At 44.2% G+C, this 18,135-nt stretch overlaps 1 protein-coding gene across 12 annotated transcripts in view; it reads right to left on the bottom strand.

The window, feature by feature from the left end:
• Window positions 1–18,135, bottom strand: part of LOC118505300 (afadin) — a 59,076-nt gene that overhangs the window by 14,517 nt on the left and 26,424 nt on the right. For 10 of the 12 annotated variants that reach the window (XM_036040914.1, XM_036040915.1, XM_036040916.1 and 7 more), the window contains 2 exons: window positions 5,325–5,677; window positions 157–278 (listed from right to left, as the gene is read on the bottom strand). In XM_036040914.1, coding sequence (XP_035896807.1) covers window positions 157–278; window positions 5,325–5,677 — 475 coding nt within the window. Of the gene's footprint in view, window positions 1–156; window positions 279–5,324; window positions 5,678–10,495; window positions 10,676–16,645; window positions 17,254–18,135 lie in introns of those variants that run through there. The other 2 variants (XM_036040919.1, XM_036040920.1) reach the window with 2 other exon arrangements.

Below are 18,135 nucleotides of genomic sequence, written 5' to 3'. Positions count from 1 at the left end.
CAGCTTGTACTCCAAAAACAAATATAGCTAGTAGCGTTATACATTGGATGAATTAACGACCGGTGACACACACACAGACACACACTCGCTGACGCCATATTGTACATTTTGCAGAGCAGCTAATTAGAAACCATCCAACTTTACGACAGAACTTACCTTTCGTACAAACAGGCCGAATCCAGCTGGGATTGAGACAGTGCCAGATTATATCGCCCATCCGAGGGTGAGTCGACGAAACGATACGATGCAACCCGGCCAAACATGACCACGGAACCATTCTGGAAAAAAAAACAAACAAGAACACACCGAGACCATCAATGAAGGCTTTCTTCACAACAAACCGCCCCCCGAAAAGCTTTCGGCGAGGGATGCTTCCTGCGCCGTAGTGACGCGTCTGGTATGTATAGTGGGTAATGCAATAAGATTAAATATTTTAGGTGAAACAAACCTTCCTAAAGTGTGTGATAGGGGAGCTATAAAAACCGCAAAAAGTGTGCTGAAAAGTAACCGCACAGATTCGAGACGTTCTAAGCCACAGTGGGAAGAGTGGTTTGTATGGAGAAAGAGAGAGGAATGAGCAAATCGAGGATCAAAATTAAAAGCGATTTGGTTTTACGGCCATAATGCTTTTCTCGTTATCCCCAGTCACAGGCAGAAAGACATAAATCCAATGTTTAACCTGCACGATCGGACATGGTAGACGACTATCGGTTTCGCTCATCCGCATTATTGCAATTTTTAAATGCGAGAACATTTTTTAAGAATTGCTAAATTATCGCCAAAAATGGATGAAAAAGTGTTTGGAAGAGGCATGACCAGATATCGAATCCCATCTAGATAGTTACCCCGTAGCTAGGACTGATAAGCAATTTCATGTCCGGCAGATCCTGACAGGTTGTTAGGTCATTGTCAGTTCGTTGTAATGCATATCAGTGTCTTTTCGTAGACGGCCTTTTCGAAAACTCCATCGATGCTATATACTAAACTTTCGGTTTTCGGCACCAATGAGGACCCTCTGACAACGAGAGTCAACGAACATATTTCGTGTTATCGACTTAATTTCGATCAAAGGGATACTATTGATGTCATAAGCGTAGCTGTTAATGTCTGCGATCTATTGCATTGTAATGTTCAATGTTCACGTTCACGATGAACTAAGTTCGGGATATCTTAGTACTGAAGAGCGCAAAACATGGAATAGGACCATCGACCATCGCTTAAATCAAGCATACAATTTAAAATATCATCACATTCAAAAACTCGGTAAACTATTCTTCCATTGCAAAATATGGGTTCAAAATCTAATTGCTAAAACACGGGAGTTGTAATCCTATTGGTCTTCATTTTTGCTGTGTTATGGCGCTCCCAGTCCAATAGAAATAATCCATTCGTTTCGAGGACTACACGGCGCGTTACCACTTCTTGCGGGCAAGAATTTTTAATTAAGGTCCCAGGTGACGCTCGTCGAGCGATCTACTTCCGCAAACGAGAACGAGAAGTTGTACATTTCTGCTCCTCGCCCGTCCGATGACTACCAAACCGTAATGCAACTAGCAGAACATTCCGCTAGCTTAAATTTAATCCCTTTTTCCATTTTGGTTCATTTTCCACCCGGTTCGCTTTTAGGTGGCTCTGCGTTAGTGCGGAGAAGAACGGCGTCCATTTACCTTTACCTGGAACACGCGTTCCACCAATGCACAGACAGCAGGCCGGAAAAGCTGCAATAGCAAATTGCAAACTATTAATCATCATCAGCCCAGGTTGGCCATCCAACGGCAACCTCGACCGCACGCTTGGCGGTCGTGTTTCTAGGCATTAGAACGAGCTTCTAGCTTGACGCACTCTCGGTCGGTTCTGGGGTTGAAAGTTTTCTTCATCAACTGGAAACCGAATCAAAGCCGTATCGTCGCATGGCCATGCAACAATACCGCTTATGGCTCCCCCGGTTGGCGAGTAAGGAGAAAACCCCGAGAACCATCAAATGATTACTCGGTTCTTCTGGACTCTGCTGCTTCGTTGGGCGACTAATCGAAAAGACATTGAACCAAAACATAAAAGTGAGGCAACAAAAAACTCCTGAAGGACGATCTGGTCGGTAGTAGCATCAAATTGGTTTACTTCGGTCGGCTGACTACGGAGCGTTTTGCTGCTACTACTCGACCAACCCGAAGGACGTTACGACATTTAACCTTCTTTCACATTTTAAGATTTTTTTTTGCACAATCTCCGGCAGTTACCGCACTTGGAGCACAAGTGGTGAAGATTGAAGAGAGAGAGAGAGAGAGAGAGAGAGAGAGAGAGAGAGAGAGAGAGAGAGAGAAAATTGGTTATCCCTTTTTCGGTCAGAGTCGAAAAGACACTTGAAACACATTTCGCTATTTATCCTGCAAGTTTTCACCGTCATTGAAAAAACAGCACAGGGAAGGAGTGATGAAAAAAACGTAAAAGGGCCAATATCTTTTTGTAATTTAGTATAACCACAATTTCATACAATGTGCAACCTTTTTCAACCCTTTTTGACCATTTTGATCGGTTCTTAATTTTTTATTCTGACGGACGCCATTTCCCGCTTTGCGGTTCAACTGGATTGTGGTCATCTGTGTGTTGGGTGTGGAGGTTCAAGCGGTTGTCATCTTCATGATGGAGTTTCGAAACTTTTCAGCTCCGGGATTTGGGTTTTCAAAGATCGTTAAGAAGTACACACGACCGGGAAAACAAAAAAATCGGTCTAGTGTACATTTAAAACAATGTAAAAATTAAATTTAAGTTTCCAGAATAGCTAGAAGACTATACAGTTGGACCTTAAAAGGTTGGATACAACATCTCCCATTATTGCAAGATTTATTTTTGGTGCATCACTGGAAACATCACTGTAGAACGCTCTTTTTCCAACTTTTGTAACCTGCGGTAACGACCCAGAAAGCACACTGTAGATAGAAGCATATGATAAACTTTTTTTTTTCGCCGCATGTGCATGTCACCAACCTGCCGTATAGGGTGCAGGAGTGTCTTTAGGTTCTGGTTGTTTAAAAATAGTGCATCGAAATCTACAACCTTCCCAGTCGCTGATGGTGAGCTGCACTTTGGGTTCGCTCGCGCCATCGAAATATACACACAGAAATATAGGTCAATGTTTCCATCTATTTCTAACATGGTTCAAACCTGATGCACAGCACGTGAGAGAGAGAGAGAGGTGCATTAAACCACTCTAGAACATGTTATCATCACACACAAACATTCCTTTTCAGCGAGTTTCGGTTTGTTTGTATTAAAATTACCGATCAAATATATAACTCAATCAAATCTTCCAACGGAACGGTTTCTTGAGAAAACTGATAACAGCTTGAAAATGTACTGCTATACATTGTGTGTCCATTCGCTTAAACTTTGATCCCGTTCCACTCGTGTCCACACTCCATACGAAATGGAAAAGGCCCCGGTTACTACTTCAGTCTGAAATCGAAAAATGGAGGGTGAGTAAGGTAAGCCATTCTTCGCCATCGCTTCGCTGAACCATAATCATCGATATAAATTATTTAACGCTCGTAGACCCCGTCAACCAACAGGCACAGAAGATTCACCAGCGTGAGAAGACATGCCGTCGGTCTTGGAACGTTTCACAAACGTTCGCACATCGTCTAGCCGATGCTTTCGAGAACGGAGCGGCATTGGGATTGGAATATTCAATCAGAGCGGGAGGGAGAACCCCGCGCCTTTGCTCTGAGTTACCAAAACCCAAAGAAGAAGATAGGTAATCCCTATCAAATAATACTACTGGTGGAACAACGGACAGACTAAAATGGTACCACGTTCGTATTTTTCTTTTCTGCTCTACCGGCGAAATCCGTCCGAATGGTCCCACATGCGACGTGAAACGCTTAAGCGATAGATAATATTCCATCCAATCGCACAATTTCCAGCAGAGCGGGAAAGCTGAGGGTTCGGTACTCGATCACTGCATCACACCGCACGTCGTTCACGGTTTGGTCGTTCAGTAACGAAAAGGTAGGATTAGTAGCAGAAGGAACTGCACACCCTGGGAACGCATTCCCTTCTCCGTACAAACGCTCGCAAACACCGTCGTTCCGTCCCATCACCGGACGCTTTGGGAACATCGATTTCATCAATGATTTATTCTCGATCCTGATCCGGGGATCATCTAGCATTATGGACCCTAGAAAAGGATGGAGTACCCGCCCGGGCGAAGAAACTGAACTCGGATTTTGGTTGATGATGTTTAATGTAAATTAAATCGCTGATGTGTATTTAATATGGCATCGGTTGAACGAAATCCTCCCCCGCCGGTTCAACCGTGTAATCATTCATCACCGCACACCATTGACGACCGATGAAAAGAAGTTGTATTTAACATTCTAAACCGAGCAAATCGTTGTAATCATTGGCCCAGGATTATAATACACCTTTAGAATGTTTATAAAGGGATTTCTGAAGATGGTACCTTACAGAAGATGTTTAAAGTAACAGATTTGAAGATAAAAGTCATGGAAGAAATTGTACTTGAGCTTGTAAATTAATTACAACTTATAACTCAACTGACAAATAATTTAAAATAAAAGGCTGATTTGCAAAATTTTTTTTAATAGATGATCGAACGATTCAATCGACTGTCCATCGTATTTAATATCACAACTTTAATGTACATAATATGAATTGATTCGAAGTAACTATGGCTCAGTATAGGAACTGCAACTGATGTTTTGGTTGTAGTATAAGATTTGGAAATGGTGAGGCACACCCAGCCAGTCCATCAATTACAAATGCTTTAAATTTTACAACAGCTTTTCACTTCTGAAGAAAGACGAAATCGTTTAATGTGGAAAAGATCCAGGTCACCCAACATTGTTGCATGACTGTTTAAATGCAGCTGAAATTTGCGGTGAAAAGCAAGGGGGAAACCATAGTGTGAGGATATCTGTGACAGCACAGAGCTTTAATTATAAACATTCATTCCTGGACTAACTTACCAAAACTTTGATCTTTTATGAATACCCCTTTAAGTTACCTCTAAAGTTGTTCTAGTAAATAAATGATTCGGTGGTTTCTCGCATTCCTGATCAAGTGACTACCAAGGTGATATACCCATTTCATCATAAGCATATTCACAAAATGAACTGGTTGGAAGACGTTAGGTAGCGAATAAATATCCCTTTTCACAGTATCCGTCCAGACGTTTAAGAATATTATGTATATATAACCCAGATCCGAAGTTGCGCTATTTTTTAAATGCATACAAAAATTCTCCTTGAAAATTGCATCACTCTAAAACTTGCCGATAAAGACATTAACACTGATGATATACTTACGTGCAGTATCGTCGGCTGCTGGATGTGGTGACCGTTGACAAATGTCGTACCATCTGCGTGCAGGGGCGTCACGGTGCAGACTCCGTCATGCATCGATATTAAACAGTGGCGTGCCTGTATCGAGGGACCGAACAGCTGCAGGGCATTAGTGTTGGCCGAACCGACCTCGATCGGTTCGCTGCCTAGCTTCACGCGCCGCCCACCGTCGCCGCTGTGCGTGATCTCGATCAGCATCGGACCCTCCCGGTCACCGCCAATGTTATTTCCACCGTTCGATACGCCCAGCGGTTTCTTTTTCCGTCTTCGCGGCTGCGAATCCGCGGGTCGGCGGCGCACGTGAAACATGATCGAACCTGCAAACGAGAATACGGAAGGAAAATCAATTAGCTTGTGCAATAATTCAAATACATCACTAGAGCACCATTCAGAAACGATTTTTGAAACACCCACTATAGTTATAATTTGCATAATTATTTCTACATCATTCAAAAATGTTGTCCAATTTTGCTCCCTGTCACAAGTGCAACGTTGTTGTGTAGCAGCAAAATCCAGCTTAACATGACTTAATTGAAGGCGTAGTACTAGTTGGCGCTAGATGTTTCACCAATAACAACCACACCAAACAAGGTCTAATCGTTCATAAGCAAACCGTGCCTTGGGTGTATGCGTGAAGTTTGTACACGCATAAACGATAAACAAACCCGTCTCACGTCGCTTTTCTTACCAGGTCTTCCCAAACGAAGCTGGCAGCGTTGGTCCTACCACTTTGTGCGTATGCTAATTACTACATATGTTCATAATTAAATACTCTCTCCGTTCTCCAGTACCTACTCCGGAACCGCACTGGTCGTGACCTCGAAAATCAATATCAAACCCTTTCCTCATGGTAGGTAATGGAGCGATAAGTGCGCGTACGGCTACAGCAGCTGCTGATGCTGCGTTTTAACTCTTTCCGTGCAACAACGCATAAACAGAAATCGAGAAGCGTCATTACAACATCATTAGGATGTTCTGAGAGCGTTAAAGGTATGTTAGAGTTGTAGTTTTATTGTAGAGAAAACGTGTATAATGTATCAAGGTATAAAGGTTTATATAATGTATAAAGGAGAATTGAATATTTCAATAAAGCTAGTGAAAACATCATCACACATCTGATAAGCGATAAGCGATCACAATGTGCCCTGGTTCGGTACATATATCTAACTCCACACATATACCTGGATAAATGCGCATAAAAGAATGTTTCACGGTTGAGCGTATGCCTTTTGAATGTCTTTAAAGCCTTTGAATTGGTCGAAAAAACGGAACACATGTCTAAGAACCCCACACCTTCACTTATTCCCAGAAAAACAACACACAAATAAAGTTCACCGTAGCGTGCACCACAGTGGGCAACATATCGGTACCTCGCGTCCAGTAATCCCTTGGCTCACCCCATACGACAATTCATTCACTGTGATCCTCTGATTCTTCCCAACGATAAAAAAACACAGAGGATGACACATCTTTCGACGCATATAACGTTCAAATACCAAGAAAATACGTTCGAATACGTCGGCACGGAAGGTTGGCCCACGGTAGCGTCTTCGTTAAATCCTATAACATTTATTAAAAGCTTTTCGCACGAACATCGGCATGACCGATAATGGTAATCCGGGGACCGAATCCAAGGACAGTAGACGTCATGTGAGACGACGTACGGCGAAAAGATCAGACCCCCACGTCCTCCTCGTCCTTAACGTTAGCGAGCGTTTGCGTTCCCCGAGATACGGCGTCCAGCCAGCAGGCAACAACAGCTGGGAGCAGGAAAAACACATTACTACACCACAGGTTGTCCCAACCCGGGCGAGGAATGATTGAGTTTATTTTGTGTGCCTTAATTTTATCGTGTGTTTTTGAAGGGGGAAGAAAGAAGAAAAAAAGCGAAACAATCTTCAAGATTGGTCGATAGGATGGCGCCACCAGGGATGGCCCTTGGCTATTATCTTCTTGTAAGGGAGATACGCCTAACATACGCAAGCAACCACACATACACGTACACGTAAACAAAAACAGCACATGGTGCACAATCAGAAGCTACTTTACTTTACGATGTTATTGGGATACGTGAGAAAGTTAACCCTGCTCGAGGTTCTCCGGCAACTCCCGCCAAAGGTCAGCAAAGGACAGTAAAGTTTTTGTTGCTGCTCACAAACCTTCCTGTCTGGGGCAGCATTTATTGTTCTTTGTGAAAGCCATTAAAGTTGCCCTTGCTGAAGCTAATACGCTACGGTGAACAACCTGTGCTGGTTACGGACAGACAGCGGGAACAGAAAAGTCCCACGAAGAACCATAACAGCATGTTACATTTGCAGTTACTAACAATGTCTAAAATCTGGCTGCAAGAATTGAATTGTAATCACTTGATTGAAGCTCTACAGCATCAGAACAGTTTACGCGTCTAATACGACGGACACCGCTACCGAGAAGCTTCATAATTAGGTTCGATCGCAACCGACAAACTGCTGCTCACCCCAGAATGATACTCTGCCGATGGGGAATCAAGACATTTTCCCACCTTCTTCATCGAAGCGAAGAACACGTTCGAAGGGAAATGTTTGTTTACGTGATACGAACACATCTGCAGCACCAGGCGTCTCCATCGCGTGGACTGAGAGCAACACGGAACGAAAAAGGTTCACGGACGAACGATGCATTATTGGTTGGTCCGCTTCACTCGCTCTGCACCGCCACCGCTACAATTCGGGCAGCAGCTTTTGTTTACAGTAAGCATTACGAGATTCATTAGAATTGGCACATTGTGGTGGGATGTGTATCATCACCGTGTGTGCGGCCGGCGTTCGGCGTTAGCGATTGTATCCTTGGTTGTACGGACGTCAGCGTGCCGTATCTCGAAATGGAACACGCGCAAGCCTGTGAGCACCCAATCGCTGACGTCATTTTGCGTATGAGACCATCGAAGAACACACTCACACCAACGATGCAGCAGCAGCACCTGCTACCGGAATTCCGGCATCGAATAGTACTGTGCGCCGAGAGCCATACCACCTTCGAACCACACTACCTATGAGGAAACTAGAAGCAAGAAAGTGAAGAAAAAAAAAACTTTCCTTCTTACGCCAAATCCCCATAACAAGATCTAACACGTCGGGCGAAGGGAAGACATCCGGCGTAATTTTCCGGCATTCTCTCCTTCGCAGAACTGCCCGTTTTCCACCTCCGTTCTTCTTTTGAAATTCTCGGGAGTTTGGGGGCGGCTACGCTACTACTTAGCCGTATTTTGCTTTCCCGTGCTTATCTTCATCAATTAATCAAGTTCACTTATGCTGACTGGAAGCGATTTTTCATCCTGTTGTTTTTATTTTAGCCGTTCAGGCGAGGCGCGCGCACACACAAAGGCGCACTTCAAAACCACCTCCAACTACTACCACTGCCTTCCTATACCCACCGACGAGATCTCGCTCGTCGGACACATCGGACGAGCGCTTCAACAAAATCACGCTCCACTCAAGCGTGGTGAGCGATCGTCGGGATAAAGCCGTTCTTTTCCAGCTGCTCCAATGTATATGCGTTGTGTGGGTGTTCCGTAGAGTGAAGCTCCGATAGAGCAGCCAAGAATGATCATTTTAAAGTCCTCCTGTTCAAGACGACCAGTGGCCAAAGATAAGCGAAATAGTGTAGGGGAACGGTGGTGAAGATGGTCGAGAACTTGAAGATTCGTAAGGAAGTATGAAGAAGTGGGCCAGCCTGGCTGGCTGGTGATGGTGGGCATAGATAGGATAGATACTGTCCGGGGTGTTTTGCCTTTGTTCCTTTCACAAAATAGAACACTACGCTGGGAAATGTGACAGACGGTGTCAAATAAGGAATTTATGTTGAAAAGTCAACTGTACAGAAACAGCGACACAGGTTATCTTGGTTCGTGGTGCAAAGGTTAGAGGTGTTGGAAAATTAATAACAGCTGACATTGCAGATGCTTCCCCCCTTGATTCTAAGCGTATTACGTCAAACGACTGTTATTGTCAACATTTTTAAACTAGAGTTAGCGTAGCAAAGGTAGGTGGTGGTACGTCCTTAACACAGATTGATGGAATTTGAAGCACATCGGATCAAATTTTTGTCAGAATTGTGTTTTAGAAACGCTTGACCAGAGTTGTACAGGTGGGCGATTTCATACCAATTACAACATGGCCGGTTCTTCCGGCATGCCGCTTAACAGAACTTTACGTACATGAAGTATCGATTAAATATCTGTTAACGTTTTCATTTAAATAAACACATTTAGACTAACGTGGAAAAATACACACATGCGTAAGATACTCGAATGAATCATTATCGTTGACGTAGTAATCCTCTTCAGAAACTTTTTAATTCCAACTCGGCTAAATTAACGCCCGAAACACCATACAATACAATAAATTCACAACAAACCCAACTGCAGCTCAGCTTGGTACCATATCCCGGGCGTGTATTGGAGCACATGAATCCATATAATACCCGCGTCTGCAGCAGAGTACGCCCTATTATTTCATCGCGTTATCAGTGGGATTATTTCCATGACACACCGAGTACACCGCAACACTGCTGCTTCGTGGAAACCTACCCCGAAAAGGGGGTGGTTCGCTTATCTTCCAAATGATTTTCCCCGTTCCGATAGTGGTGGCCTCCCAGTTTCACAATGCCCAGGGCTATGCTAATGGCATCATCATCATCAGTAGTGCACACGATACGACCAACTTCAAGCGTAATCCTTCCACTGTCCACCGGGAGGATATTTTTTTATTTTCTCCACGTACAACGGCGGTTGCTGCATTTATGGTTCCGTGTGCGATCGATAAACCATTTCCAGCGCCCAGCCTTCGCGGCGAACACGAGGGCTCGATTTCGTAGTTACGGCCGTAGTTTCGTTGTGCTCAGTTTATTACCGCTACCACATTGCGGTAGCGGAATGGCCGAACCTGTCCGGCTGGACAATCACTAACAATAAACAGTCAGCCATGGCCGTCACAAACATGTCGCGGGCTCGTACATCACATAATCATAGTCTAATGGAAAAAGAAGTACTCCCCACTACACTCCTCTGTATTGATGATCTCCGTTTGTTGCACCCATCGAAGCAGAAATTCCGCTGCGGATAATCATACGATTGACACTTAAGCGCTCACACCCACCTGACGCTGATGTTGGATCGGTGGCGGCAGCGGTTTTATCAAATCCGGCCGGAAAGAATTGCACTTGGCACACTGGACACAAGCGGATATAGTTCCAACAAACGGAGCTTAGCGCATCCTCTTAATCCACACACTAAAGCCCGACCTAGCGCGCCCACACGGCAAAAACGGAACCATCCGAATCTGTAACCCGACACTGACTGCACAACACTCGGCAAAAAAGCACCACTAGCCGCCGGCCACAAAAAAACCCGATCGTGGCGGCTGCCGAACCGAACACACACGCTGCTGCTGGGGAGACGACCTGCGTCTCACAGCTCGCCGAGCCGGGCGCGAATAATGAAACGCTCTATGTAGAAGAGCACCCAGAGCCCTGCCCGCCGTTGGACCGACAGAATATGCTGGCAAAGACGCTCCTGCTCCACTTGCCTTCCTTCCTTTTTCCGGGTTTTATTATCCTTCACAAACTCGATGAACTCGACAGTTGCTGTGTTTGTTTGCGAGAAAATGACTGCCAGAACAGAACATATGTACTTCGCCTTCTGCTAGACCAAAACCCATCGCTACCCACCACCGTAGGTCCCCGCGACGCTTTTTTCCCCAGAGCTTCAGGAGCTCAGCCAGAGTGTTCTTCAGGCTCGTGCACCGTACACGACACTACACCGACCGACCGACCGACAGTAGTGGTTCTTATCACGGGTAGTATTGAAGTACCCGGATTCGCACACATCCATCGTACCGGTTCCTTGGTGTGCGCCATCCACACCCTTACACGCTACCACTACAGTGACACGCGGGCGAGAATAATAATCGACAACAAAAGAACGTTTGACTCGAGTGCGAAGGCATCAGAGTTTTACACCGACCTCACTTCGTCACCTTACTCTACGTCACGCGGGTGACGATGACGGCGGTAAGGACACACCACACCACACCAACGAGGGTTCGGGTCAATTCGGAAGGCTTGAGCGCGTGTCTGTGTCTTGCGGAGCTCTTACGCCACAACAAACTTCCCCCTCCCCCCCCGCGCTTTGGGCAACTCCACTTCGGTTACGTGCCAGAATGATTACGATATTTGGGGAATTAAATTCGGATAAGTAATTTTAGTAACCCATTTGGGACCCATTACAACACAACACCGACCGAGCGCTGATGCTCCACGACGGCGAGAGGATTGGGAAGAAGGAACCAATTTTTAATAGGAATCGTTCCCCATTGTGATGTTAGGGTGTGGGTAGTGGAATTTCAGGGTCGAGTGACGCTTTTAGGGTGATTTCAAAATGAATGTACACTCAACGGTGTGTGTGAGTGTGCGGGCGTGGAGCAAACTGAACCCAACCATCATCGTTTCCAATACTCGTTTGATGTTTGCCAGTTTGGTGTGTGTGTGTGTGTGTGTGTGTGTGTGTGTGTGTGTGTGTGTGTGTGTGTGTGTGTGTGTGTGTGTGTGTGTGTGTGTGTGTGTGTGTGTGTGTGTGTGTGTGTGTGTGTGTGTGTGTGTGTGTCACAGCTGACGGAATTAGTGATTTTACCCTATATTTTGATCATTTCGTGACCCAACGTGATGCCAACAATCACATGGCGCACACAGCACCGACAGCGACATGGGAAATGGTAATGACGAGGATGACAATGATCCCGGGATCCCGGTACCTTCTGCTATCCACCAGAGACAGACATTTTACCGACATAGGACCAGTATAGCTAAACCTACGGTACAGCTAGGTTAAACAGCTGATTGTATTACGGTGCTTTCGGAAAGCTTCTGCTTGAGCTAGACGAGAAAGGATATCTCCTGGGAAATCGGAATAATTCCTTGTATTGATCATACGTGGGGATGAGAAACAACTTTTTGTTGTTGTTTTTGTGAGCACTAGAGCCACGATAAAATAACGTTGAAAGGTACAAAGTGAGTCAATTTCAAGAATCTCAGAAAGGATTCTTGTGATGTACTTATACCTTTTAAAGAGCCATTCTTTACAAGTAGAGGGGTTTAGGAAATAATGCAACCGTATCGTTTGTCTCCTTTGTGCCTGGTGTTTTGGAAGCAGCCCGTTTTACCGTAAAACGTAATCTAAGATCATGTTTCATTTTCAAGTCTTGATCGACCAATAAGAATAGGCAAATCCTTTTTCAGGAGGATTCTTACAAAACTGTTTTTAGACTTTACTAAAAGACAAAACTTGGTGTTGTTAAAGCAATATCTTATTCTTCTACTTCTACGGCTCTGAAACTTCAAGAGGCCTTGAGTCCTGCCATGTCTGGCTTCTTTGACTTGTTTTTTCCGTAGTTGGACTTGCTATCAGTTTTGCGTACGGAGAGGCAGTTTGGGTGAGATTTGAACCCCCTTCTTGTCGTGCGAAGAAACCGGCGTCACCTATATAAATCTACATCAGAACTAGAACCAAACCATGCTTTATGCTCATCACCGAAAATCAGAGTCTACAGTGGGACACGACTTGTAAGATGAAAATCTAAGGCCAAATATTGTTTTGCGTAATGACGACCTCGCACGGTGCTTCATCACTCAACATTGTTTGCTTTGCTTTATATACCTTCCCTTGTAAGCATGCACACACGCACACCACACAAACAACTTCACGCCAAAAGGGACAAACCGAATATGTCCACCGATGGAGGGGGTTGTTATCGATCATTTATAGGAAACCCGATAGGATTTTGTTCTTTTTTTTCTTCTGCCGCATCAGCTTCGTTTTCGTTTCTTTAACGAAGTATTACAAATGAATCAAGGGTGTTGTAGGTACATCAAGTACACATGCACACGTATAAATGTCGATAGCGCACCGTAAGCTAGCAAGGTACGTGGGCTCTAACATACCCTACCGACCCACACCTGAATCTCGTGCAGCGTTCACGTGCAGGACTTTTCAACTTCCTTTTTCATCGATAAGGAAATGTATTTCGTCCCACAAAGGTCTGTCAGCGCTTTGAAGGTGGAAGTGTGCTACCAAGGACCAAACCACCCAAAGGGTAACAGGGGAGTCGTGCTGTGCAGAAATAACCCGCCGCTCATGTATGATACGCCGTCGTCGGTGTACATGTTCCGGCGTAATATGAATATACATATGTATATTTTATTTTTCTCTCGTTTGACATGCATACGAATCGGTTTGTTAGGGTACCAGACAAAGGAAACCACCGTTCGAAGAGATGGAGGTGATGGAAAAAACCAACAACTCATAACAACTCTCACCCAAACTCAGTAAATCTTGTGTCGAGCGGTATTTGCAAGTTGGCGTACACTTCCTTCTAACAGCAAGAGAAACAGCAACAGGCGACAATGTCGTACCGGTTGTATGCGGTAGAGAAGGATAGTATCAGTCACTAATCTCCGGCCCAAGTAAATAGCTTGTCCAAATGTAGCGTCTCTAAAGAACATATGAGAACAACAACACTGCAGCAAAGAATCACACAGATGGCGTGGTTTTTATAGCAAGCCGGACCGCAGAAAAACATGAATGAGATGACAATAAGGTAATCTAGAATGAACCACGAGCATATTTTTTGTTTTGTTTTGTTTTCGGTGTTTCTCATTGTGAAAAATTACAAAAACCACCATTTCTTTTGCTTGATGGAGGCGCCTGGTAAGATCCGGACGCCGTTATAAATAATGGACAGTGGATGCCCCCGAGCGAATAGTCAACACTCGACGACGAATGCTTTTTACTACTTCATGTTGCTCGCCTGGCTGCAACGCGTCAACGTTTCTTTAGCACAGCTACCGAAAATGTGTACCGTGTTATAAGGCGGATGAGAGTCACCAACGCCAGCACCAAGCACGCTGGAATTGTATGCACTCTCTCGGTTTGACTTTGCACACGTACGTACGCCCGACCGCATGTAATCCAGTTGTTCGCGCTGGTTGGGCTACCGACTTGGACAAGAAACGGTTCAACAAACACGTAGGCCAGGTTCAGCGGTGGTTGGTTGGTTGGGGATAACACCGACAAATGCAACTTTTCTCTTCCTGGGTGAACGAACCCCGATGTTACCTCAGTAGTAGTAATAGTAGTAGTAGTAGAAAGTAACATCGAGATCCAGAAATTTCTCATTAAACACTGTTGAATGTTTGCTCATGTTTCAATTACCGCGGGAAAACTTTCACTGTAAGCACGAAAACAGCTCAACAGCAGGTTCGACCGTGCTGTGTTGCATGATGTCAGTATGGTGTGCCTTAGTACTGACGAATCTAAGGTAACATCAATTAAAGCAGGCCCTTCGTGGTAGTCCGTCTTTTTGAAACACTTTGCACGCGATGATAATTAGCACCATTAATGGCTGGAGGTGGTTTTTCAAATCTGAAAGGAAAGTGCTTGAATGTTACAGGAAATGTTTTCACAGAGAAGGCGTTTGGCGCTAAGGGCAAAATTAAATATTAATTGAGTGCTTTTTTTTTTAATTACTCAATGTAGCGATAGTGCTTCGCTGTAGAAGTGGAGAGCAAACTCGCCCATCTTCCTCACGATTTATTGGCAGTAATCGTTCCTAAAATTGGAAAATAATTTAAAACTATTTGCAACCATAAACTATGTTTTATGCCATATATTTATATATTTTAATAGTTCTTTTTTTAAGTACCATAATTGCAACCAATAAAATAATTCCCCGGAGATACGAAACATCTATCAAACGTTTAGCATGAAAGCTAATCATGCTTCTTCGCGTTTAATAGGTAATACTCTGTCAAAATCTATAAAGCGTCGGCAGGCACGTACAACACGAACCAGAAGGAAAAACGGGCATAATAGGGACTGGTCTATCTTTCCCTCGGTACAGCATCATCACACAGTCATGCGTCTTTTCGCGATTAAGAGCCATGAAAATTTAATTTTCAAACTCAACTCTCGTTCCACCGATACAGCCGCCGCCGGGGGAACAGCATACTAATACTTCAACAACACACTGGAGAAGCTAATAAAGAGTTTGCGATTGTTTCTTCGCAACTTTGGCAGATTGCTTCATCAACGACCGGGCGTCTCCATCTCTCCAGAAGCACCGTGAACAATCATGTGAACTTGTGGTACATGCTGTACATTTTACGCGTGGAACAATTAACTTAATCAAAAAGAAAATGCTAACAACGCAATCGGTTGCGCAAGTGTCAAAAATTTTGCAAGTATTTATAATTCTTGAACGGTGATTAAAACATCGTGTAAGACTAATATTGTTTAAACAACGTTCTAAAATTTGGAAGAGCTGTTCCTATTCATGAAAAATGCTAAATAATAGCATATTTAACACATTCGGTGTACACGTATCCGAGATCACGTACAAACATTTAAGATAGGCTGCGTTCTTCGAAATCGAAAAAAAAGGGGCAAACTCATCGTCAGCGACTGTTCCCAAAATCACAGACAGCACGAAATGAGAAATGTCAACATACACGCTTAATGCTACCAGGGAAAAAAACACACACACACAGCGTCTCAAGAGCACAAATGGAATTTCTTCTTTTTGTCATACAAAAACGTGAAAAGGAGATCCCGTTACGACCCAGTCCGGCTTTCACTTTCAGCAACATCTTGCCCTTGTCAGACCGATCCCGACATCGTCGTGCCCTTTCGTATGTAGTGTGTACAAAGTGCAAAGCTCTCACTAATGGAAGTGTGTACAAGAAAACACATTATAAAGGATGGCAGGAGAGGCAGCACCACCAGGTCGAAATGTTCTGCAGAGAATCCGTTAGCATAGCGTATTTGGAGTTTTGTTTGGAGGCTCTTCCTTTCGCCCATTCGGTGTTTGGCGAGGTATCTTTTTTCATTAGTAACATTGTCTTCTCCGATTGTTGGTATATGCCTTTGCAAAATACAATAGTACAGACAATAGAGTGAGGTGTTACACATCTCGGGATATTGTTGGGCGTCGAGAAAAATGCCCAGGCTATGTTTCATTATTACATCACGTACGAAGCAGACTTTCTTTCTGGCAGGTGTGGATGTCCAACATTCAAGGATTCCGAGCAGCAAAGGTAATAACTGGTAATGTTCATAACCGTGCGTCTCATACTTCTGAGTTCCCTGAGACTTTTCGATGAGATTTAAAGACATGTTAACAGACTCGAATATAATGACAGCGATGTGATTGTAATGACGTCTTAAAATAAATTTATAGATCTAGCATAACACTTACGTCGAATGCCCCAGTCCATCATGGTGCCACCGCTTTTAGTCCAGTTTGGTTACCAGCGACCAAATACCAGAGCATGGATATGAACGTTTAGCCGATGCTTTCAATTCAATCCAATATATTTGCTACTACTTTTTGTTGTTTAAAGCCTTGTTATTGTACTAACTATCCTTTGCCGAATGTATGGTACTCCACCATGCAGGATTCCCGAGCAGGCTGTCCGAGCTATAGAGCCAACTCACAACTTCACCGCTTACTTTACTACTGGCTGCTAAATATTCAATTCTCAGCCACCTAGCAGCAACAACAGCAGGATTCCCTATCCCTGCGTAATGCTGCTCACTACTAAAGCTTTCGGTTGGTTCATTATTTTCATTCACGTGTTAATATTTAATTGCCGATTTGTATTTCAAATGAGAGCGAGAGAGAAAGAGTGCGCGTTATCAGAACCGTTGATGGTGTGACAATTACGCACAGGATAAGTAACTCAACGGCACACAAACACACTCACACACAAGCATTCACACTCTTGGCAATTCAAACGTAAGGAACTGAAATAAAACAAACACTTTGCACTGCAGAACGACGATGTGCCGACGACATCGCGGAGCCTAGGAGGAAAGTGTAAAGACAGTAGTAGTAAGAGTAACGGAAATCGAGGCTGGAGTTTGCATAAATGTTTAGGAATATACAAATTTGCATCCCAACAAAACGTGCGTAAGGGCCGTTCATTTCGCTATTTTCCCAAACGTTCGGTGCCGCTGTATCGATTGTCCCATCCGAGAGACCGTAGTACGATCGTCCAGAGTTTTCGTTGGGAAGGAAACAGTATTGCCCAAAGGGTGAGCTAAAAATGCATCCTCCACAGAGCATATACGGGGGCACACTCGAGAATGCATTTGTAACAATCCACAACAGAACTAACCAGCCGCGCTACTGTTACTAACACACGTACACTTGTTGAAGCGTGGAGAAGAAACATTCGTGGGAAGTGAACAAATTGCTGGGAAAACTTGAAGTCCCGTGCATCTGTAGATGCACACGATTGGAAAACCACTCGAGAATAGTGTAGAGCACGGCCGTCATGCCCTGCTGCAGTGCATCATCATCTTTTCCTTTTTTTCCGAAATAGAACTGATTGATTCTATGAACCTCACATTATTCGATCTAATAAACCATTTTAATTGCCTTTTCCCTTCACAATGCACCGTTCCGCGCACCACCGCGTACGATGCTTTTCCGCGATTTTCCGATATTCATTTCAAACTTGTTTCCACATGCACAGAAAAGCGGTGAGAAGATTGGTACGAAACGACCATCAAGCGGACATTCCTTCCTTTACGATAATCACAAACACAAACACAACAAACGATGGCCAACTAATTGGGACACAAAGTTGAGGAACCAACACTGTTTGTTTTGCCTTTTCACTTCCGCCTTTTTGGTGTTGTTCCTACGACGTCTATAACCAGCCAGCGGCACTGCTGCGTCTG

The sequence above is a fragment of the Anopheles stephensi genome, chromosome 2 (assembly GCF_013141755.1).
Source record: "Anopheles stephensi strain Indian chromosome 2, UCI_ANSTEP_V1.0, whole genome shotgun sequence".
Classification (NCBI taxonomy): Eukaryota; Metazoa; Arthropoda; class Insecta; order Diptera; family Culicidae; genus Anopheles; species Anopheles stephensi.
This window is presented reverse-complemented; position numbering and strand designations above follow the sequence as displayed.